Here is a 23,943-nt window from a genome sequence, read left to right on the forward strand (position 1 = left end):
GCAGATAATCTTTTTTTGTCCTCATTTGCAGACCATCAAAAAGACGGCACTTTAGCATTACAGACATCTTCAAAACCCACAGTGCTCCCTTCTACATCTTCAGCATATTTCCCTGGGCAGTTACCAAACAGTTAATCCTAGTGTCATCTTTTACTTTTATTGAAATTTTAGAAATTCAGCGTGGTTTTAATATAGAAACAGCACAGATCAAATTCTGAATAAGCAAGTTTCAAAGTTTACTTGAGCTACTTACTGTATTAGATTGTTTGGATCCTTTAAGTACTGCTGTTGTTTATGCAGTTTAGAGGGGCAAATTTGTACTAGGGAATGGGTGAAGATTCTTTTTAGTTTGGAACATGGTGTTTTGTAGAATAATAGTATGAATTTTATTAAACTAATCCTTAGAAATTTTCAAATGTTCTAAGGAAAGAGTTGATCCTTGTAAGGGACATTCTAATCATATTCAATATCTCAATTAATTAAAACCTGCTCAGATATATATACTAGTATGAAACCAAAGAATGCTATCAATTCATTTTATCATTTTCATTAGTACAATAAAAGTTTTAAATTTGCCACCTGAGAATTTTAAGGGAAAATAATTATCTCTTGAGATGTATTATTGATGACATTTACAGTAAAGGGAAAAGTCCTGAAATTACCTTAAATGAATAAATTCTTCATAGCAAGTAAATATTTTCCTTGAAACCTTTAAATTATCTTTTGAATAAGTCTGTTAAGTAATTTTGATAAATTTGTTGTACAGAAAATCTTGGACAGTCTAATTACATGACCAGATTAGGTACAAAGTGCTTTTAGTCATTTGAGGTGCAGAGTTTATGGATTTTAATGCTTCCTGGAAGTCTACAGTCATCCAGTTTTTCTCCTTCATTTGGAGTTTTGTTTGTTATACAGTTAAATCTGTATTAGTGGAATATTTGTTTTAAAAATTAGTACTTACACAAAATATTTCCTGAGAGCATCATGAATATTCATTTTGTTTATATCAAAATAGGTTCATTTTCATGTTTGCTTATTAGTAAAGTAGGCAAAATGAATAATGTTAGAAGTTACAACTTTCTTCTCTCCCTATAATTAAGTTTCAAGTAAGAATTGTTCCTTGGGAAAAATGAGGTAATTTAAAAAAATTCACCCAGAATCACAGGGTTGCATTTTGTTTTCTTACTGACAACCATCCAGTAGAGTAGCATTCTCTTAAGAAAACTCTAAATCAATTTGTTTGCAAGAGATTGCTAATGCTCATGTGATACTTAAAAAAAATATTTTCAAGGACCTTATTACACAGATGAGGAAAAGAGACATTTCAGGATATTGATGACATGCTAACGTTATTGGCTTCCATGGTAAGACAAAAAGTATTTGCTAATTTTTTTATGAAGCCACAGTATTTATTGAGTCTTTCCTTATACTTTTGAAACTGCTGGCAACCACAAGCTGTCTTAAACTAGGGATCTTATCTAAAAAATTTAATAACCGTTATTAGGTAGTCACTTTTTATATATATATTTTTGTCATTTAGATATACTATATTAGTAAGAATACTCAGTTATAATAACTTGAAAGCACTAATAATCTGGAAAGAAACTTTCTGGCAATATTGGAATCTTTCCTGTAAATAGTATGTAATATAAAACTTTGTGACAAGGGTTTGGATAGGATACATGACATACAGGTAGCTCTTTTTTTTTAAATATAGATATCCTTTTCCATATCCACACATGGAAAATTGGGAGAACTCCCAAAAGATAGGATAGAGATCATTTTGATATCAAACAACTTGCTAAAGACTTTTTGGTACTAAATGTATATACACAGACTTTCGAGTGTGCCAATTATTTGCTCTACCTCTTAAACTTTTATTTGAAATTGTTTTGCTGTGTGCAGTTGTACATGCGTTAATAATCAAAATATTGCATTTAATGTATTTCTGTAACTGTGAGATTTGTTAATAAAGTATTAATATTTTGGGAATCTGACGTAAACAGTATGTAAAAACAAACAAACATAGGACTGACCTACAACACCTATGCTTAGAAAATTAAGTACTTCTTACAGTTAATTTATGAACTAAGTTTTCATTTCTTTGCTTTTGTCTTCCTACAACAGTATTTTATTGAGGGAAATGAAATGGATTCAAAAGGGGAAGGTATAATGCTTTGATTTGTTACTGTAAAAAATATAGTAACAAAGCCAAAACAGGCCTCATAAGGGAATCACAGATCAAGACTTTCTTTAAAAAAAAATCATTAAAATATTTAATTTTATTAACAGGATATTTACATTTCTTTTAAGACCTTATTTAACCATAGTGAATGTTCCAAGTTTAAAAAGCATTAAGCAGTAACCACACATAAGATGAAAACAGTGTAAACTATACAATACTTTATGTACAATTTTTACAAAGTAACACTTTTTTAAATAATATAACTGGACACAAAAATATACACTTTAGAGAAATTCACATCAGTAATTGTATAAAGCTCTCTTCTAGGGTCCTGAAAATTTAGGACAAACATTAGCTCTGTAAATAAAGTGTTACTGTGACAGTCCTGAAAGGCCACTATATATATTTATCTACATATAGATATCACATTGACATTTTCAAGGCTACCAGCTTTACTATATAATTTTTAGATTATGTATTCAAGTGTTGAGGTTCTTACGATTATGCAAACATTAAAAGAATAGTGGTATAAGTAGCTGGGAACAAATGCGAGCCAGCATTTAGATTTACAGGCTCCAAACACCCCAATTTAAATTCTAAATGGCTGATATTTTCTCATTTCAAAAACAGTAGTGAATAATGTTTAAAATAAAATTACTACAGACAAGCTTGAAACATGATTCAGATTTAGTATAGTTTTCTTAAGAGTTTTGTTTTTTTAAATGCAAACAGTTCATTTACCATTTCTTTACTTTAGTGCATCTGCATTAAGGCTTTGAATTATTTGACCCAAGATTTTACAATATTAAAATCTGACTCACGATTTTACAATGTTAAAATGAACAGTTCCACACTATACTATCTATCTACTCTGTCTCACTGCGAGTCAGCATAAATAGAGTTAAAGCTCAACACCTGAAGGAAATGGTAGCAGAGACATTGCTAGTATCTAAGAAGTTACATATATAGTTTTTAATTTTAATTAAAGGATGTATAATAAAATAAAAAGCTTAGTGGCAAGAAACTGGTGCTAATAAACAAAAGGTTTCTTTTCAAAAGAAATTGTAACATCTTTGGAAAACTGTCCAGTTCTTTTCTTTAGTTCCCACGGAGTTCATGCAGATACATTTCTTAAGACAATCTTAAAAGTACATTGTAGATGGAAATGGAATGTACATCCAGAACTATAGGTGAAAACTAAGACCTGGGTGCTGATAGAAAAGTCTTCCTGATTTCGTTGTCACACATTTGTGTCCTGGAGTAAAGGTTCTTTGGCCTCTCCTGGCGCTTGCGCACTATGAGGATGGCTGTGGCTGCCGCAGTGCTTTCTCCAGCTGCTGGGCCTTAAGCTTAAGTTGGTATGCTCCGGAATAAACAAGGCAACAAGCAGAGCCAGCAGCACTGAACAGGCTCCAAAGAGGAAGGGGGGGCCAGGGATGATGGAATTCTGAGGAAGAAAAAGAGAATTAGGATTTTTGCAAAGACTTCTTTGTTCATAACAAGAAATTGCTTATCTTTTAGTAGTAACTGATTGCTGTGAATTATAAGCCAATGACTCCTCTCTTTCTTCATTAAAGCCACAGTTAGAAAAAACATTCCCTTTTCAAGGGGAAAAGAAACACTATCACACTCTTAACGTAAAATTCTGGGGGATAACAGCTGACCCAAGAAACAGCCAAAAGATTTTTTTAAAACAAATACATGCAAAAATATATTGTCATTTACAGCATAAAATCTGAACACATTCTATGAACCTTCACTTAATTTGTTAGTTCAAGAGGAAAACAGGGAGATCTCACAATTAAAATCAAGTAACATACAATATTAACTACAGTAGCAGAATCAATTACCATTTTCTTTGTTAAAAAGATAACTATATTCTCTAGTGACTGAAAGTAAGGAAAACACAGATAATGTTGTTACCATGAGAAGAATCAAATAGACCCTGTGTTTTAGCCCCAAATCACATTCATTCTTAGCAAAAACTTGCACTGCCAGTTTTACCTGTGTAGAGCCCACAGACATTCTTTTTTATTTAAAAGTAGTCTTAGCTGGTTAGAAGATTAGTGTAGAACTCTGCTAAATACAAGGAAACTAATGAGTTGTTTGTATTGGCTAAAATAATGTTCCGCTGTTAATGTTTTCAGTTGTAAGGAGGGGAGTATAGTGAGCAAGTGAACAAAGATGTTTACCAGCACCTAACTGACTCTTCTACAGAAGGCAGACCTGATACAGGGAACCTCTCACATTCCAGAAGCCTCAGATGAAAGAAGTACGTATATGGGAGGACATAGTCCCTTAGGCTTTGGTTTTAAGTGTTTTTATTCAATCTAAGAATCTCAAATAAAAGCTTTAGTGACCAAAAAACATCACCTTTCAATCCAGCCAAATGAACTATATTTTATAATTACCTGTTCAAAGTGGTGCTGTGGGCTTGTGTTTGTTCCCAAGTCTGTTCCTGTCATTGGCAGTTCTTTAAGTTCCACATGGAATATGTAGAAAATGAATCCATAAAGGGCTGGTCCCAGACCATTGCATAATCCTCTAATTCCTGTTATCATCCCTTGGACGACACCTGAATTGTTTACACAAGTTATTTAGTGTACCACTTATTTTTTCCTACCCTAGAACCGATACAAACATGAAATCACTTATTCTAAAGGCAAAACTTTTATCAGACACTAGCAACTTAACTGCAGTGGCATCAAAATTACTTAGAAGCTATAAGCTCTACAAAGTATAGTGAGCTATCTGATGCAAATGTAAGCTCAGGTCTAATGTAGAAACAAGGGGGCAAAAGCACTTTATTTCCTTTAAAAAAAAATCTCTTGGCTCAAAATCAGCATGGGTTCATAAGCACAGCTGTTAAAAACTCTGTCCCCAAGCAGCTACTTAAGACCCCAAATATAGCCCCTTGTTATAGTGTTTGATTTTTGTTTACCTCTGGGATCTTATCCCAAATTTAAAATGCAACTTGATTTGGCCACAGGCCTTTCCTTATTTATAACTAAGTGACCTCTGCCACTCTTGTAATGCCCCTGTTTTTCCTTTTGACATAAACAGGCTTTTCAAAGAATTATTCCTCACCTATTAGTATTTTAAGAATTAAGTGTTCCTGCCACAAAAGTGTAAGACAATACATTTTCTATGTGTCTTTAGGTGACAAACATGCAATGTTAATGAAAGGGTTATCTGTGTATCCCTGAGATGTCTAGCACATCATAGCATATTGTTTATGTAATAAATAAATGGTTAGTGAATATAAGGTGACTAACCTTCATCACTAAATTCTCTAGCAAAAGAACAGACAGGGCCACATATTCACAGTGACAGACAAGGTTATCTACCTAAGGATAATACCCTAGAATCTGCTTTTCCTCTTTACAATGAAAGCAATTTGTTTTTTTAAAAAAAATTTTATTGCAGTATAATTGACTTACTATGTTGTGTTAGTTTCAGGTGTACAGCAAAGTGAATCAGTTATACATACATCCACTCTTTTTTAGAGTCTTTTCCCATTTGGGCCATTACAGAGTATTGAGTACAATGAAAGCAATTTAAAATTCTCTACCCTGAAGATACGCTTATGTTTCAGAACTTAGGAAAGAGACAGAACAGAGGATTAGAATATTCTGTATTTTTAAATAATTATCATTGGGTCCTATCAACTCACCTTGTTGATCAGCATCAGCAGTTCGTGAAACAAGTGCACTGACAGCGGGAAAGGTAATGCTAGACATGGCTGCCACCGCCCCGGCAGCCCACATCATCCTGCAATCAGAGGCGACAAAACAAGAATAGTACGTTGTTGTTATTCTCCACTGTACCTGTCAAAGTCAGGAGAACTATACTTGCTCTTCCTTCTTTCCTGTGTGACTGGGCAAGTAACTTAGAAGTCTAACCCTGTTTACTCTTCTAGAAAGCAGTAAAACAACCACTTATTCACAAGAATGCTGTGGGTTTCAACGTAGAATTGGGATATCACATATCACATCTAAACTGTAAAGTGTGTTGGGTATTATTTCTGCAGGACTTGGGCGGGTGGGGAGAGAATGTTGAGAAACATCATTAAATGTTTCCAAACGTTCGCTAGTAGAACGGCAAGGTTCCCAGAGATCTGTGATTCAGTGTGAAGAAATCACTAATTTGATCTAAATGTGCTACTGGCTTGATGTTTAAAAGAAATGTTTTCGATAAATTGTGAGCACCTCTTTTGCAAGGCTAGACTGAAAAATAAAACATCCATCAAAACATACTCTTGGTGCTTACTCATACCCAAGTCCAAACAGAGATGATGTGTTCAGTTGAATGAAACGCTACTGCACACTGTGGAGTTCAGTCCTGTAATACCTGAGCACAAAGGTGTGCATGGGCAACCTGACAGCAGCACTATTCCCACCCTGCAGGAAACCAGACTGGCAAGAAAAGCAGAGAGCTTTCCCAGCATAAAGCCGGGACCAAAACAACCGGACTTCTGGTTTGCCATCAGTAATGATCACTGGTGTTACTCAACTTTTTTTTCCTAACCTTGCTGCTTTGGGATTACAAGTGTTTTTCTGACAAACTAAACTGGATTAAATGCTCATTAGAGATTGAAAAACTCAGTCTCATTCAAAAACCCAACCTGTTGCTTAGATACAAAATGTCACTCCACTGTCCTCAAGCCACTATAGAATATACAAATACACAAGTGAGAAACCTGTGTTATATACACTTTGAGAGAAAAAAAAAGCATATTAAGAGACATTAAAGTCTAAGCCTTAATTGAGAAGCAAATTAAGAAATATAAAAGTTTTGTCAGTTACACCTCAATAAAGCTGAAAAAAAACAAAAACACGGCAAACAACAAAATTAAGAAAATTAAAATATTTGTACCTACCAAGGTTCTGAACCGAAGCCATACCATGCAAGCTGTAATATTTGAAATCCCAGGCCCAATAAAATGGTGTTCTTATTTCCAATTGACCTCATAAGTAAACTCAAGACTATGGTCTAGAAAATATGAAAAATCAAAGTGGCTTATTAGAATAAGCTTTTTAATACTGAAAAGAAAAAAAGCTATTTGGTGACCCATTTCAATCTATAATATAAAAGGACTATTACCACTTTTCTACATTTTGGCTTTTCAGCAACAATTGCCCTGAATATATCTGAAACCATTACTTCAGGTCATATAAGCAGATGAAAGGTGCCTCTGCTGACACAGATCCAGATTCAGGGGAAAAGTCAGAAAACTGAAAATAGAAAAGGTGAACTTCGTGTTCAGTACATTTCTCCTGAGGACCACTTAAAATCAGAAATTGTAAACAGTAGGGTTGAAAGGTTCTAACTCATGGTTTAGAGGTCCCTGTTATGTAATAGCTTAAAAATTTTTACAGGTCCAAGTTAATCCAAAACGCTTATTCTCCTGACTAAATAAAGCTGAAACAGCACAATTACTCATATATCCTTCACCTAAATTAACCTACTGCTGAAACCATGATGCTTTTATGAACAGTAGATCAGTTTAACAAGTATGACTTGGGAGTCGTGTAGGCTAATAACTAAGAACACAGCCTTGGGAAAAACAGCCTTAATCATCATTTTGGCTCTAACCATGTGACCCTGGGCAAGTCACCTCACTCTGAAACTCAGTTTGGTCTCTTAAAAGACTGTGATAATAGTACCTACTTCAAAACTGTGTCATGTGAGTTAGATGAAATGATATACTTCGCATTGTGCCTGGCACATTTAATAAACAACATTATGAATTGGGTTTTCTTGCTTTCCTCTCAAAGTTAATAAAAATTCAGCAATCATTTGGGGACATTAGTATTAAACATACCCCTTAAGATAGCTATTAAGTCCATAGAGGAAGAAGTGAAAATAATTCAGGAAATCAATACTTGATGACTGGCTGATACTCTAAACTCAAAATTATCAAGTATAAGTTTAAAATTCTTTAAATTGAGACAATCATTTAAGAGTTTAATCAGGCTTAATCACAAATAAGCCAGTGGGAAGCAAATGAAGATTCTTTTAAGGATTCTTGAACAATTAACACTCATAACTTTCCTCTCTGAGATTTTCCCTTAAATCGGGTGAGCGTGAGATTGAATTCCACAAAGCACGGAGCCCTGGAGTACATTCTTCAACAACCACAGCTATGAAAGGGAACTCACCCAGAGCGAGCACTCAGAGAAGAAAAACTTCCTGTGTATATGATACTCTAACTGGGACATCGATTTTCTCCCAAGGGCAAGGACTTCCTTCTCATTTATCTTTGTATCCCCAGCACCTAGCATAAGTTCTTTCTTTAAAAAAAAAAAAAAATTTTAAAGAGAACGGAGAGAACCAAGAGAACCAAGTTGTAAAGGTTAAAATGACTTATGACTTAACCAAGATGACACAGCTAATTAACAGTTAACTGACACCAACTTTGGTCACTCAGTCAACAAATATTTGCCCAGTTCCTACTGTATCCAATGGCTATTCTAGGTCTGAGGGCACTGACCCAGGTCAGAGTACTGGTCAGCAAAGAGATTACCTCCCAGTAGAGGGAAAACGGACATAAGCATACTTATCAAACCAGATAATTCCGGGTTGTAGCTGCTCTAAGAAAATAAGACAGGGTAGTGTGATAGAGGGGCTGCTCAAACCAGGACATGCAGGGAAGGCCCTTCTGAGGCGACATCTGAGGTGAGAGCCGAATGAGGAGGAGGAGGTGGCATGTGAGTATCTAGGCAAAGAGCACTCCAGTTGCGGGTGACAGCAAGCACATAGGCGCTGGACTGGAGTGTATTCAACAACATGGAGAACGGGGGAAACGGGGGCTCCATCAAGAGCCTAGATTTTATTCTGGTTGTGACAGGAAGGGAATATTAAACAAGAAAACACTATGGCTCAACTCCCACTTTGCAACAATTCCTCTGCCAGCTGGCAAATAAGCCGTAGGGAGACAAACGTGGAAACAGACCAGATGGAGGCTACGGTCTTGGCTTAGACTAGGCTCCTAGTAATGGCGATGGTGAGAAGTGCTTCAATTCAAAATATGTTTTGGAGAGAAGTGAAAGGAGATACCATCTGATGTGCTGGATGTGGGAGAAGGAGAAAAAAAGCAATCAAGAATGGCACCCAGGTTCCTGGCCCCAGCAGCCAGGAGAGCGGTGATGCCACTGAACGAGACGAACAGCGCTGGGTGGAAGGAAGCCAGGTGGCGGTCGCAGCCGCGTCAAGGGCGCGATGCCCAGCAGGCGTGAGACAGCACTGAGGACGCGTGTACAACCATCTCCGAGCACTCGCGGAAACGTTTATCGAGCGCAGATGTGATGAACCCGTGCCTGCTAGTGCCAAGGAAGTGATGGGGCCTGTGGCAAACCAGAGAGCAAAGGCCCGAAGGGGCAGCGACCGTGGGGCTGTCACTGAAGGTCACATTCATGTTACCACGTCTCCTCATTTGGGGGAGAAGCTGCACTTCCATATTTTCATATCATACCTCCCAATTTTTAAATGCTTACTACTACTCTTTAAAGTTTTAAAATCACTATGGGAAAAAACCAATGACCTCTAATTTAGCACCTGCTGGGCCGCAGGCACAGTGCAGGGCGTTAGCCTGACCAAGACAAATATGATATAATTCTGACCTCGCAATCCTCTCAGAGCTCTACTAGAGCTCACAAAGCTACTGAGGCAAAAATAATAAGAAACAAAGAGGTAAAATTCATAATACGGTGCATTCTGTACCATGATAGAGATACACCCAAGTTAATATGAGAACTCAGAGAAGGTATACTTAGGGGTGAAAGGGGGATGCAGTAAGGACGGCAGGAACAAAGGCACAAGGGCAAGCAAGAAAATAAACAAAGAGAGGCAGGCTCTGTGCTACTGGAGAGGAGAGTCAAAGACACTAGTCTTTCGCTTAGAGGTCAACAGGGGAGAAGTCATTCTCAACTGTATACTTGCCATAAATGAGAGCATAAGCTAATGCTTCTTCCTTTGGGGCTATAAATTTTACTTGATATTTTAATTCATATAATGACATAAACTTAATTATCAATATTTACATGCGGACTACATATGCCTATTCACCTGTTTTTGAAGTTCAACTAATTTTCTCACTTTCAGAAATGTGATTTTACATCTCAAAAACTATGCTTCTATGTAGGCCCCCAAAGCTGAATGGTCATTTAAGTACTGTATTCCTTGTAGACCATGTTTCTGTTCACAGTATCTGCCGTGCTAGCAACGCTGGCTGGGTCGTGGCTCATTCCTTCCAGATTCACAGCCCTCATGACCCTGCTGCTGCAGGGCTCTTTCCAGCGCAAACCCAACCATGCCCCCTCCTGGCTTCACATGTCTGCCCTCCTGGATTCTGAGCTCTTAGGGACTGTTTTCCATCCTGTGTTCCTTTGTGCCTGATGCAATCTACTGAGCAGAGGGAAAATTTCCTCTAAAGCACCTTCAACTCATCATTCAAGCAGTCCACAGTGTGCCCAAATTTACTAGGTGCCCACCTACAGCTTGCATGCTCAGTTAAGTATGAAATGGAACTTAAGACCTTACAACTACCAACCTCTTAAGTGTCATTAGAGTAAATGTTAGCCTGTTCTCTTTAAGATCTGAATCAAATAAAATAGTAGCAAATCTAATCTCAGCAATATATGAAAAAGATAAGACATAATGATCAGGCTGGATTTATCTCAGGATTCAAGGTCAGTTTAACATTTGATAATTCATCGAGCTCTAGTCTTAGTACACTCTCCTTTGTGTTCAGAGAGGTTTTTTTTTTTTAATAAATTTATTTATTTATTTATTTATTTTTGGCTGTGTTGGGTCTTCGTTTCTGTGCGAGGGCTTTCTCTAGTTGTGGCAAACGGGGGCCACTCTTCATCGCGGTGCGCGGGCCTCTCACTATCGCAGCCTCTCCTGTTGCGGAGCACAGGCTCCAGAGGCGCAGGCTCAGTAGTTGTGGCTCACGGGCCCAGCCGCTCCGCGGCATGTGGGATCCTCCCAGACCAGGGCTCGAACCCGTGTCTCCTGCATTGGCAGGCGGATTCTCAACCACTGCGCCACCAGGGAAGCCCCCAGAAAGGTTTTTTTTTTAAGCTATTTTTATATATGGGCAACAATAACCCCAAAGCTAACGAGCACATTTCTGAGGCCTTGGGGGAAGTATATTATACAATTGAAATTTAAATTTGAAGTTTATCACTAAATCTACCAGAAATTCATAAATGATGAGATCTGCAGAAGCAATCCTACCTCCAAGATGGTGAAACATCCAAGAGTACTATTAAATGGACTTTACTTTCCATTTTAAGAGTAGAATAAAACAGAAAAAGCTGCAACCTAGTAGATTGGATCTAAGGTGGGAAAGAGTGTTAGAGTAGATCGTTTACAGAGTCTGGAAAAAACAAAGCCCAACAGAAAGAAATGGGAGGGGTTTTTTCACAGAAAGGAGAAAGAGTGGAATGAGATAGTTTGAAGGCCAGATGAAATATCTCCTAAGAAAATCCAGATTCTTACGTTGATTAATATCTTATTCATCAAACAACCACCAGCTACCAACTGGGTTTCCAAGATAAAAATACTTTCATGTCACTTCTCTGCTCAAAACCCTCCTATCTTCTTGTCAAGTCTTATGATGACCCAGAAGGCCGCACGCGATCTGGTCCCTCTCCACCTCTCAGAATTCATCTCCTGACACTCTCTCCCTTGTTCACTCCACCAGAGCCATACTGTCCCCTGGCTCTTTCTTACACATGCCAGGAATTGTCTTTCAGAGTTGTAGTTCTGTTCTGGCATATTCCAGTGGATTGTTCCTCCAGGTATTCCAGTGGACCGTTCCTCATTCCTTTGGGTCTCTGCTCAAACGTCACTTGTATCAGCAAAGCCTTACCGACCCTCCCAAATAAAATAACACCCTGCCCCCAGCCACGCTCTACATCCCTTGTGCCCTTTTTCTCTATAGCTTTCATTATACCTGATATGCTTACACTGACATGCTTATTCATTCTCTTATCCCACAAGAATGCAAACTTTACAATAGTAGGGATCATGAGCGCTTGACACATGATAGGTATTCAATAAATATCTACTGAATGAATGAATCAACAGTAGAACAACACTAACATAAAATTTCTGATTTTATGCAGGTGAATACTCTAGTGTAAATCAATAAACTCTCTTTCTGGTTTACACATCGTATGTTGATTAGTACGTGTCAGTCCCAAAAATCTAATCAATACTATCTATACTAACAGAATTATGTTTCCGAACCTTCGAACATCTCTCCCTCTAACGAAAAAGTAACTCACCTGTGCAATAATGGAAAGAATGCCAAGGACTGCTATAAATGCTGCAACACTTTCTGGTGAAAATTTCATTATCTAGAAGGTTTCCAGAAAAAGAAACATTAATAAAATAAGCACAACAAATACCATACTAATGCAACTACTTGTATATTAACATTAAATCGGCCAGAAAAAGAAAATGCAATTCATTTATAACCAAAGAACTCCTCAGAGGAAGAATCTGGCTTTCACTGAGGACCAAAATTATAATAAGTGTTAGATACTGAAAATAATAGCTACGTAACTTAGATTAAGTAAATCTAAATCCCGTAATTTCGATTTCCTAAATAGGAGACCACTATCAAGCACTCAAAATCCATTTTACAAATAAATATTGCACCATTTTGTGCTTTTTACAAGTACTGATAAAGGCTTAATCTCTGCCTAGTAAGAATAGTGTCAAGGAGAAAAGAACTAATGCTCTTATTTTGGCTAGCTGCTTTACAAATATATGCTCTAAATCACAAAGAGACTGGAGCAGGTGAATGGATTAAAGCATCCCATCACCTGATAAGCAACAAATAAACAAGCTCAAATGACACACTTTGACAGGAAAATTCTCTCTTTTTGCCTAAGCCACAAGTCTTCATAGAAACACATAAGCAACATCAGCCACACTAAACAGGAGGTTAATTCTAGTGAGCCATTATTTTAAAAATGATAGTCATTTCTAAAAGGCTCTGCTCTTAAAATTCTCTCAAGATTAAATATTTTGTATTAAGGCACTAAACAATGAAAGAAAAGTCCACCTTGGCAGAACAGAATTTTACCTGTCTGAGGTATAAAAAAAAGCTGGAATATTGGCCTGCCTCCGGCAAGTAGGAGAGAAACACCGTAATGCAGATCAGCAGCACTATGGAGTCTTGGCCCACTTTTTTTAAGGACTAGAACAAAAAACAGACCAATGCAAGGTTTTATATCAAAACACTGAACTATTCTTAAGAACATGCAGAGATATCTTCTGGCAGTGTACATACAGATACCTAGTTGTCTTTTTTTTCCCCCAGTTTATTTTCATCCTCCCCAAAAGTATTCTGAAAAGTATTTCAAAATATTTTTAAAAATCCATCACGATGTTTTCCCCAAAGAAACATCCACAACAAAACATTAATGCTGTGCTGAATCACACATTCATTTTTTTTGCCAAAGTGAATGAAAAAGCATCAACTTACTGCAAAGGGGTCAGCCTGTTCCCAGGAAATGGGTGCTCCCCATGATGCGGGCCGCATCTTCTCAGGTAATGACTCCGGCACAGCAACAAGGATAAAACAAATATCTAGCAGAGCTATCGCTGTAGCCAGGACCACCACCAAGCTGTCCCCATACACTCGCCCAAGATAAGCGCCAATTGCAGGGCTGGTTACCAAACTTGCAGCAAATGTTGCCGAAACCTGCAACAAACCAAGATCAATAGAAAGAGATTAGGCAGGACATCTGGCTCCTTTACTTCCACACCAGAGACTCTGACTTATGTCAGTTCTCCTGCTGCAGTCTCCCTTTCCTCCTCCTACCTGTGCCAGTTTTCTTATACTTTCTTCTTTTGCAGGAAGAGAAAAGAATTAGATTCTTAACTAAAAAATATGTAATAACCTCTAAGATAGTGGCTTCAAACTTTCTTTTAAGCCTTGAAGCCCTCTGTTTAAATAAATCCTACTGACAAACTTGTAAGTAAAAACAGATTTAAAAATAAAAAACTGTTTTAGCTGAAGAAGGGTTGGGGGCCTGGATTACCATCCAAATCCCCCCCCCCGACTGCCAGGCATGCTGGCCCCTGGGGCGCCTCCATAACCCCACAGTGCTCTGCGAACGGAGTCTACAACAATACCGTAAGGAAATCCCATGCCACTGTGACTTTTCCCCCAATATTAAAGTTAAGATTAAATGAATGTTTACTTTGATACATATTTAAAGCTGGCTGAAATAAAGCTTAAAGACTTTAAAGTTTATCTTTTCAGCAGTAATAGTTTTAAGCCACAGCACAAATCTGAACTTGGTCATCATTAGGTGGCAGGGTTAGGAAGAACGAGATCATCCAGATCATCGATCCTTGGCATTGAGCCCATCTCTAACCATGTCTCTCTAACATCCTGAGGAAGCCCATACAAGTCTGGTGAAAATGCAGATTAAAGTAGAGAAAACAGGGGGAGAAAAACTGTTAATCCCAGAAATATCTGGCCTACTGGACAAAGTGGCCTGCAAATCAACAGTAGGTGTGACAGCAGGTAACACCTGATAGAGACCACACTCTTCAGAGGATAATTAGAAATCAATGTTAGAGGTGCATGAGCTTCTGCCCCCTACTCTGTGCTTTATTCTGTTTGTATGCTCTTTCTGACTTTTGCATGGAGGATTTAAACTTCACAGGAGTGCTTATTTACACAAGCACTTATTTGACAAGTACATAAAATTCTAATAACTAAAAACATCTAGCTATCAACCCAACCGTTCATCAACTAGTGAATGGATAAACAAAATGTGGTATATCCCATACAGTGGAATACTACGCAGCAATAAAAAAGGAACTGTTGATATATGTATCAGCATAGATAAACCTCCTAAGATTATGCTAAGTGTAGACACAAAAGACTACATTTTGCATTATTTCATTTATATGAAATTTCTATTGAAAGCAAAACTACAGAGACAGAAGGTAGACTGGTGATTGCCTGGGGTCAGAGGTAAAGTGGAGACGGATGGCAGATGGGCCCAAGGGAACTTTTTGGGCTGATGGAAATGTTCTAAAACTGTATTGTGGTCGTATTTTGTTACAGTAGCTCTAGAAATTCATTACAGTGGGCTGTGGTCTCAGAGAGACCTGGGTTATGAGCAGAGCTCTGGCACTGGAGTCGGGAAAGGGGCAATGGTTCTCACTGTAAGCGTCAGTGAGGTATCTGGGAATAGGAGAGAGCAAAGGTCTAATCAGAGTGTAGGTATTTCATGTCATTTCCCTTCTCCTCAATTCTCCTGCCTGGTGGCTATTTTCTTCTGGCCAGACAGAAAGAGGACCACAAAGATCACTTTATTCCCTTTTATCTGCAGCCATATTATTTCTAGAAGGTTGAAACTGTCATTTCCTAGATGTGCCTTCAATACATAAAGCTTCCAGGTTGAAACTATTAATTTCAAAGATTTGGCTATGACAAAATAAATTACCTCAGCAAAAACGGAAACAACCTGGACTGTGGGCATGTTGCAAAGCTGTATAAATTTACTAAAATTGATTTAACTATACACATAAAATGGACAGATTTTATGGTATGTAAATTATATCTCAATAAAGCTGTTTAAAAACATCCTGGCTATCATTAACTTCATATCATTTAATGTTCTTGAGTTTACAACTGATCATTAGTTTTTTTGGTAAGTTTCTCACTATAGGTATTTCCCTCCAAATCCTCTTAATTCCATGATTCTTTGTTATATTTTCTGATCTTTGAATCAAAGACAACAGACTCTCATAAAAGTAAGATTCAACCTGACACAATATTCAGTCCTTATTTAACAAAAGATGCTTGCTCCCTGCTGAAGCTCATCACTGTCCTACTTCTGGCTAACAGTGATCTGTTAACTTATTTTATTTCTAGATTTGATAGACATTAAGTGTTCAGAGTTTGGCAAACTACTGCCTGTGGGCCGAATCTAGCTATAAATGTTTCTTCCATGTTAAAAGTGATATAAACACATGTCCACAAGCAAAAACAAAAGAATATGAGAGACAAACTTGCAAGGAGTAGTGAATAAGCCAAAGAGATCCAGTGCAAAGTAAAATGAATATAGACAACAATATTGTACTATAATTATGTAATGTGATAAATATAGCTATAACAGCAATCATATTACAATATATAAATGGATCAAAGTAACACTTTGTGCACCTTAAAGTTAAATAATGTTATTATGTCAGACTTATTCAATAAAAATTAATTTTTAAAAAAGCTAAGTTAAAAAAAAAAAGAAAAGAAAAAAGAAAAAATATGAGAGAGACTCTGTGTGGCCCAGAAAGCCACCAAAAAGGTTTGGGATCCCTGAGATGGGTGTTAACCTATTATATTTTAGATTAGCCATTAAATAATAGTAATTTTAAAACTCATTACATATTGAATAGTTCTTTACTTTTAGTATTCTATTAAAAAGAACTTATATAAGGTAAAAATATTCCACTGTAATTTCAAATCTGATATGTGTGACTAATACTGAATGAAAATATCAAAACTTACATGGCTTTGTACTGAAAAAACATTTAATGTAGTCTAATGGATGATTTTATTATAAAATGTATTTATGCAAAAATAAATCTTATAATGCAAAGGCTTGCACTCCTTGTAATAAAAGACAATAACAGGGTGTTTTTCAGCAGATACAAAGGTACAGATTAAAAATACATACCAATCCATAAGCCATACTTCTTTCATGTTCTTGGGTTATATCTGCTACATATGCAAATACCACAGAGAAAGTCACTGCAAAAACCCCAGAAACAGAGATAACAGCAAAGTACCACCTAGGATTGAAAGACAATTGACAAGAAATGGTTAGAAAACAATTACTATTACCTTAATCTTCCTTCATTTCTATAAGTGAACTAATGTACGTATAGCTAATTTCAGTCAACAGCTTACTAGGACAGTTCATAGATTAATTCTTCTATAAATCATAAGCCCCAGATATTATGTAAACAGGGCTAGATGTGGGCCTTCGATAGCAACTCAGCTACTATGCAGGAATACTTAAAATTAGAAAATTCAGGTCAACTTTTTACCCAATTGTTGAATTGTTAAGTGGCTTTGTTGTTGTTTCTACTAAAAATAGCAACAAACTAGAGTCTACTATAATTCATCTATTACAATTTCCCAACACAGTACTACACAAAAAAACAAAATCCAGTAAATAAAACTGAGGGACAAGTTAGTCTATATTTATCTTGAGTCTATATATAGAAACTAGATGTTTTTCCATAAGTTAACTTTAGTTCTTCAAATGTTGGCAAAACAACCTGTATGGCAGTGTCCAAAATAAAATGAACAAAAGCTATTTTAAAAAGCAAATTACATTTTGCTATACATGATTCAAAAATACCTGGCTGAGAATAAGAAGTCTCTATTGTAATGCTGATGTTTAGTTTTTAAAATCAAGTGAAATCATATTGCACTTTCAAAATATCATGCCACCGGGACTTTATTGCTTACCAAATTTTTTTCTAACATGCTGCTTTCCACAGCAAATAACTTGTTCATGCCCTAAATTTGTTTGGTAAGATTTCATTTAAATGATTAGCATTCATCAAGGGTTTGGCCTTCAGAGTTATATCTCACCTATGAGAGGAAGGAAGATCCTGCCTCATCAATAGCCCTGACCTTTCTAGATTCACCATGGAAATACAGCCGATCTATGATATAGAATTAACTAACATTAATATTCAAGTGGAGTAGAATATTAGTCAAAGAATTAAAAAATGTACAACTAAATTGGGCTCTATTATCTTGGGAAAATCATTCTCTTTGTGAGCTTTCCCTCCCTTCCTCCTCAGTGGAAGACTCTTGATTTTAATCAGAGTGGCCAAGAGCCCAGCCTCTTGTAACTAGGAGCAGCGTATGCCTGAAATCTGACCAAACAGATGCAAGCAGAGGTTGGGTGGGAATTCCATAGTTTCCCTAAAGGAAGGCAGTATGTTCTTTGTAGCCACTCCTTCCATCTTTTCTGCCTGAAGGTGACACAAGCCGGAGCTCACTTAAGCAGCCATCCTGGACCGTGAGGTGAGAGTGGAGGATGGCAGAGCATGAAGATAGAAAAAGTCTGGTTCCCGGGAACTGCCCTACCAGCTCTGGACTACTCAACTCCAGACTTCTTTCATATGGAGAGAGAAATCAGCAATGAATTTCCTTGTTTTTAAGAAACTATTATTTGGGACTTTACTGATATATAACAAAATCTATTCCTAATTAATATAGATAATGATGATAAACCTTGTGTTTTTAACATCCTACTTAAGAAAATAAAAAGTTAGCAACCCTATCCAGTACCTAAAATATTGTTTTGAAATTTGGGCTGTGAAATCCAAAAGTAGATTAGCTGGTAGTCTACATGCTTCCTATAGTGGCATCTAGTTCAAAGAACTTTATTACTTACTGTTATATTACTTAGCGACTATATTTTTAAAGGCCCTTTTATCTGTATCAAAGAATAAATGTATTAGAAAAATAAAAACCTACATAGATAGGATGGAAAAAAAGTGAAAGAAATAAGGGAATATTCAGAAAACAATTAATAGTTGATATTTAGTTGTTATAATGTGCACGTACCATGGGCTGATCTTCATTAAAGGAATTGGGGCACACGTGAAAAATACTGTTAGCAGCAAGAAGGATTTTCGGCCCCAAACATCAGAAAGAGCACCAATAAGTGGGGCACTGAGGAATGACAACAAACCCTAAAAAAAAGTTAAATGAAGAAAATACATATACCATGTATACTGATGAGCCAAAAACAAATCATTTTACTACCACAGAAGAATTTTAAACAAGTTTATTTTTAAAATAAGTATATCACAAAACTTTAGATAAACAACTTGTTTCTTGTCTGTATATAATTTTAAAATTTCTCAAGACCGTATAGAACCATCTGCGGGCTCTGGTAGCATATCAAACACAAAACGTTCTAATGAATTCTCAACCACAACTCTAGCAATTCTAGAAGGAATATCATATGCTAATTATCAGTTTATAAACTTGTTGATCAAATGGAATCAAGAGTAAAGAATATGTAGAATAATCAAAACTTTACCATATTGATATATTTTATACTCATGCATTTTTTAAATAGTACTTTTCTCTTCAATCTATTTTCTTGTTGCTAGTTTACAAAAAGCACTCAGATCTCTGTAATGAAAGTGCCAACACGTAAAACACAGGGGAAATTTGTTATGATGTGCTTTATCATTATTATACACAGTTGGCTATATGTGAGTCAAATCATATTTAAAACCCAGTTCATTTAAAAAATGCTAAGTAATCCCCCAAGATATACTCCAATTGTAAAAATTAACACTTAGGAGACTGATCAACTAACTTAATAAACTGGCAGAATTACATATATTTACATAAGTATATATGTGCATGTTTGTGTACATGCATATACATATGTATATATATATATATATGATTGATCCTACCTTTACTCCTTGAATTAGGCCATTCATCAGAAATGTATGTTTAGGGAAGGTTTCATGTAATACCTAAAGAATAAGAACAAAATAAAAAGCTCATGCTACATTTTAGTCCTAGTAAAACTTAAAACATCCCTTCATAACACAATCCAATTTTATTTCATATAAATTTTCAGGTTTGTATGACACTATGCATATGAGTAAAATACTAAAAATACCAAACATTTATATGGCATTTACTATGTCACAGGACACTAAATTGGGCACTTTATCACATTATCTCCTTTCATTCTTCATAATGGCCCTATTAGAAAACTGATACACAGAGAGGTTAAATGTCTTATCTAAGATCACATAGTAAGTGGCAAAACTGAAAGTGAACACAGGAAGTCAAGCTTGAAAGTCCATGCTTTTAATCACTATGCTATCCTGTTTCCAACATATAACCGACTGACTTATAACTCCCTTTACAGACAGGTGTATTATCTAAGATAGGAGACTAGGAGAATAAATAGGGAAATTTTAATGCCAAAAAGTGGACCTAGAGATTCCGTAAGGTAAGAAAGAAAAAAAAAAAATCCCATCCCATGAAAATGTATAACAAGTTTCTTTATCCTTTCCAAGGCCTGGTCTCAAACCACATGGCATCAGTCTGTTCACTGGGTAACAAGTGAATCATTGGGAACTCATTGGTTGAGAAAGTAACTGGGGGAAAGGTAACTAAAAAAATAAAAAGCAGCAACCACCATTTTCACAGCCTATGTATCAGAGGCTTTATATATACTTTTATTTAATCCTAACAATATTATGAATTAGATATTACCACTTTACAGATGTGGCAACTGAGTTCTTGCTTGACTTAAAGCCAATGCTTCTTCCATTATACCATACTGTCTCTCAAAAACAATAGAGAATGGCAATGTGGGGAATGAGACAGGTCGGAAAATCTTCTCTTTAGGAAGAAAAACTAAGCTGGTTGTACTTTCTAACATCCTGCAAGTAAAACCTTTAGAAAGATTAGAAGGCTCGCTTTTCTTCAGTTACTCTTCTGCCAATAACTAGAAATTTAACAAAAATTAGCTTGTATGTAAAAATAAAATTAGAAATGTTTAGTATTCAAAGAAAATCACTAATATGGGAAAAATCACATATTTATGATATTCATATATTTTGTGATTCTCAACGGAGGGTGATTTTGACCCCCAGAGGACATCTGACAATGTCTGGAGACATTTTTATCACAACATGATGGATGGGGGAGGGCGGGGGTCGGGGGAAAGAAAAGACGTTACTGGCATCTATGAGGTAGAGGTCAGGAAGGCTGCTGAACATCCTATGATACATCCTGCCCTCCCCCCCAATAATCATCTGGTCCCAAATCTCAATAGCTGAGAAACCGTATTATTTACTATTTATAGTGAAGACCCACGGATCCAAAGAAGGTGGGTGCAAACTTTTTCTGTAAAGAACCAGACAGTAAATATTTTCAGTTTTTTCTAGCTTTGCAGGCCAAACAATCTCTGTCACAAGTGCTCAACTCAATAAAAGCAGCCATAGACTATATGTAAATGAATAGGTATGGTTGTGTTCCAATAAGACTTTATTTACAAAAAACAGGGTACTAGCAGTATTTGCTCTGGCCATAGTTTGCTAGTTCTTGTACTAGACAAAAAGATTTAAACTCCTTAAAGTGGTATCCCCAAACCTTTCATAACAACTCAAATCTGCTTTTGTTCCAGTTATTACTAAGGGCCAATTCTTTTTAGGGACAAAGAATGGATTTGGTGTTAAAAAGAAAGAAGGACATAACAAATGCTTGCAAGAAGTTTTGTAATACACTAAATCTTATTTCTAACAATTCACTTTGCCAAGCCATCTTCCATTCCAATCAATCCGGTCTTTTCACTATTTTAGAAATATTCCTATGCTTTCCAATATTCATACTTTTACACATGATATCCTATCTACCATAAATGTTTGTTCCCCTTATCTTCCCTATCTAGTCGACCCCAAAATCTTCCATATTGCTCCTTTGCTACCAAACTTTCCTGTCCAAAGCAATCAATTTCTCCATTAGGACCATATAATAGGTGATTACAGCACTCCCTTGGTCATCACATACAGCTTTCTAATATTTTTTATATTACAGTACTCCGTTACTTAGGTCTTGTATTTTTCATCTTTTCAGGTATTTGATAAATATTTCTTTTCAATTATATTTCAAACTTCTTAAGGGCAGACAGGCACTATATCTACTACACTTTGCATTTAATATATTTTTATTTCTATTAGTCCCTCATCAATAGAGTGCCTTCATATATTAACTGTTCACTAAATGTTCATAATTAACAGATTATAAATTCTGCCTTCAAAATGACTTAATAGAACATGACAATTATGCAAATTGATTTAACCAATGTTACAAAATAAAAACTTTTATAACCCCTCCAAAGGAGTATAGCTAAAGGTAACAAACCCTCACGTTTGTTTTTTTTTTTAATAAAAATTTTAACACAGAGACAAATATTAATATAAGAAGTAATAAAAATGTTGGTTGTAAAGATTTTTGATCCTGGGGGACCCTTAAACACTGGAGCTGAATAGGAAAAAAATGTATCATTTTTCAATAAATTTTATGCATCTTAAAATTTTTAAGAACTTAAAAAATTTTGAGAGTAAATAGTCCTTAAACTATTAACTGCTTCAGGACTATCTCTGAGCAAAGAATGCTAAGCCACTGATATAGAAGAGATGCTGGAGGACTGGAGCGCAGGGTCTTGCTCTGTAACATGGACTGTGCATCTAGCAACTTGAGCCATCAAATATTGGCCTAGTATTTCTAGAACCATAGGTCTGTCAAAAAAGTGAAGCCCCTTCTTAGCATTATAGATCCTTAGACCTACTGTCATTAATTCTCTTTATGTAAATGTATATTATTTAGTCAATCAATAATCACTGACTGAACACCCACTATGAACCAACCATACAGTCATAACCTCTCAAAGTGTTAGATTACTGTCCTTAAAAATGTCAGTATAAAATTCTTCTGTGTAATTAATGTAAATCCCCTTGCTGGTGGAGATTTCACCATCCTCCCCTGGGCAGGTCCTCCACATAGAACGCAGCCTTTGTTCTTTGACTGTATTCTAGAACAGTGTTCTGGAAGCTGTATGGGCTTAAAACTCAAAGATAATTGCAACCACATGAAATTTTTTAAAAATTTCTTTTAACTTCACATTACTTTTTAAAATGAAGGCTATTATAAATCCAAAACCAAACATTTATTATAATTAATATGTTTTAAATTTGGTTATCTGTTAAATGAATTAACTCAAAGAGTATCTTTGAAAATTGAAATGCTTAAACTTTATAATTTTTGAGAGCTATGTATGGGAAGAGAGAGATACATAAAATGCAAATAAACTCAATTATATCTACATCCTCACTTTCCCTTTTTAAATGAATGTTAAGAGCTGTGACTCTCTAGCAGGCACCATTTATATTTATAATCAGTTTCAAAACACCTAAGACAGAAATAAAATGTTTAAAGGTTAACAGACTTTTGGAAAAGAGAGCAAAGTGCTACAACTTGGTGTCTTCTACCCCGAAACTCACTTTTCCCCACACCCCAACACCGGGGAGTATAGGAGTCCAAAACAAAGAGAAAAAGGCTGCTAATAAAATCAACAACAATAAAAAATTGCAAGCAGAAAGTCTCAAAATGAGCAAAACCTTTTTTAAAAGCCCACACTGAATTAGTATATTGGTTCTTAATTAGTGATATATACTAGATATATGAGAATCACTTCTAAAAAATACACATGCCTGAGCCTCCCCCCTTGAAAACTCTGATTTCAGCCAGACAGGTCGTAAGGCCTAGGTATTTGGGGGAAAAAACAAAAACAAAAACAGGTATCACTAATATTCACCTCTGGTTTAAAAAAATCACTGAATTAATAGATACCACATTCTAACAGCTGAAACCTTCATCTCCAGTTGGCCAATCTGTCCTAATGGGGCTGGTAAAGCCTACCCTGAAGCCAAAATCTCCTAAACTGATGGTTGCCTGGAGGGATGAGTAGGACTGCAGGAGAACTTTCCTGTTCTTACACATTTCACATTGCTTAATGGTCTACAACAGGCACACACTGTGTTTCTAATTACTAAAAAGTAACATATATAACATGGAGAGAGAGGACTGTATATATATAGATTTCCCATGCACAATTCTTTTTCAGTGACGTTTCAAAGATTCTTGCTGTTCC

The 23,943-nt window shown here is 36.1% G+C and overlaps 2 protein-coding genes across 9 annotated transcripts in view; one reads left to right on the top strand and one right to left on the bottom strand.

Annotated features, from left to right (window-relative positions):
- The window catches only part of SASS6 (SAS-6 centriolar assembly protein), a 53,086-nt gene extending 50,607 nt beyond the window's left edge, over window positions 1-2,479 (top strand). Inside the window, exon 17 of one of the 2 annotated variants that reach the window (XM_082384289.1) lies at window positions 32-2,479. In XM_082384289.1, the coding sequence (XP_082240415.1) occupies window positions 32-135 (104 nt within the window). In that variant the 3' untranslated portion in view covers window positions 136-2,479. Of the gene's footprint in view, window positions 1-4 lie in introns of both variants that reach the window. The other variant, XM_082384290.1, reaches the window with a different exon arrangement.
- The window catches only part of MFSD14A (major facilitator superfamily domain containing 14A), a 37,637-nt gene continuing 16,082 nt past the window's right edge, over window positions 2,389-23,943 (bottom strand). The window contains exons 3-13 of one of the 7 annotated variants that reach the window (XM_082385117.1): window positions 19,685-19,747; window positions 18,816-18,943; window positions 16,903-17,017; window positions 13,689-13,907; window positions 13,287-13,400; window positions 12,481-12,552; window positions 8,347-8,478; window positions 7,065-7,177; window positions 5,859-5,956; window positions 4,597-4,760; window positions 2,389-3,632 (exon numbers count right to left, since the gene is read on the bottom strand). In XM_082385117.1, coding sequence (XP_082241243.1) covers window positions 3,426-3,632; window positions 4,597-4,760; window positions 5,859-5,956; window positions 7,065-7,177; window positions 8,347-8,478; window positions 12,481-12,552; window positions 13,287-13,400; window positions 13,689-13,907; window positions 16,903-17,017; window positions 18,816-18,943; window positions 19,685-19,747 — 1,425 coding nt within the window. In that variant the 3' untranslated portion in view covers window positions 2,389-3,425. The remainder of the gene's footprint in view (window positions 3,633-4,596; window positions 4,761-5,858; window positions 5,957-7,064; window positions 7,178-8,346; window positions 8,479-12,480; window positions 12,553-13,286; window positions 13,401-13,688; window positions 13,908-16,902; window positions 17,018-18,815; window positions 18,944-19,684; window positions 19,748-23,943) is intronic. The other 6 variants (XM_082385121.1, XM_082385118.1, XM_082385119.1 and 3 more) reach the window with 6 other exon arrangements.

This window comes from Balaenoptera borealis, assembly GCF_965194805.1.
Source record: "Balaenoptera borealis genome assembly, chromosome: 1".
Classification (NCBI taxonomy): domain Eukaryota; kingdom Metazoa; phylum Chordata; class Mammalia; order Artiodactyla; family Balaenopteridae; genus Balaenoptera; species Balaenoptera borealis.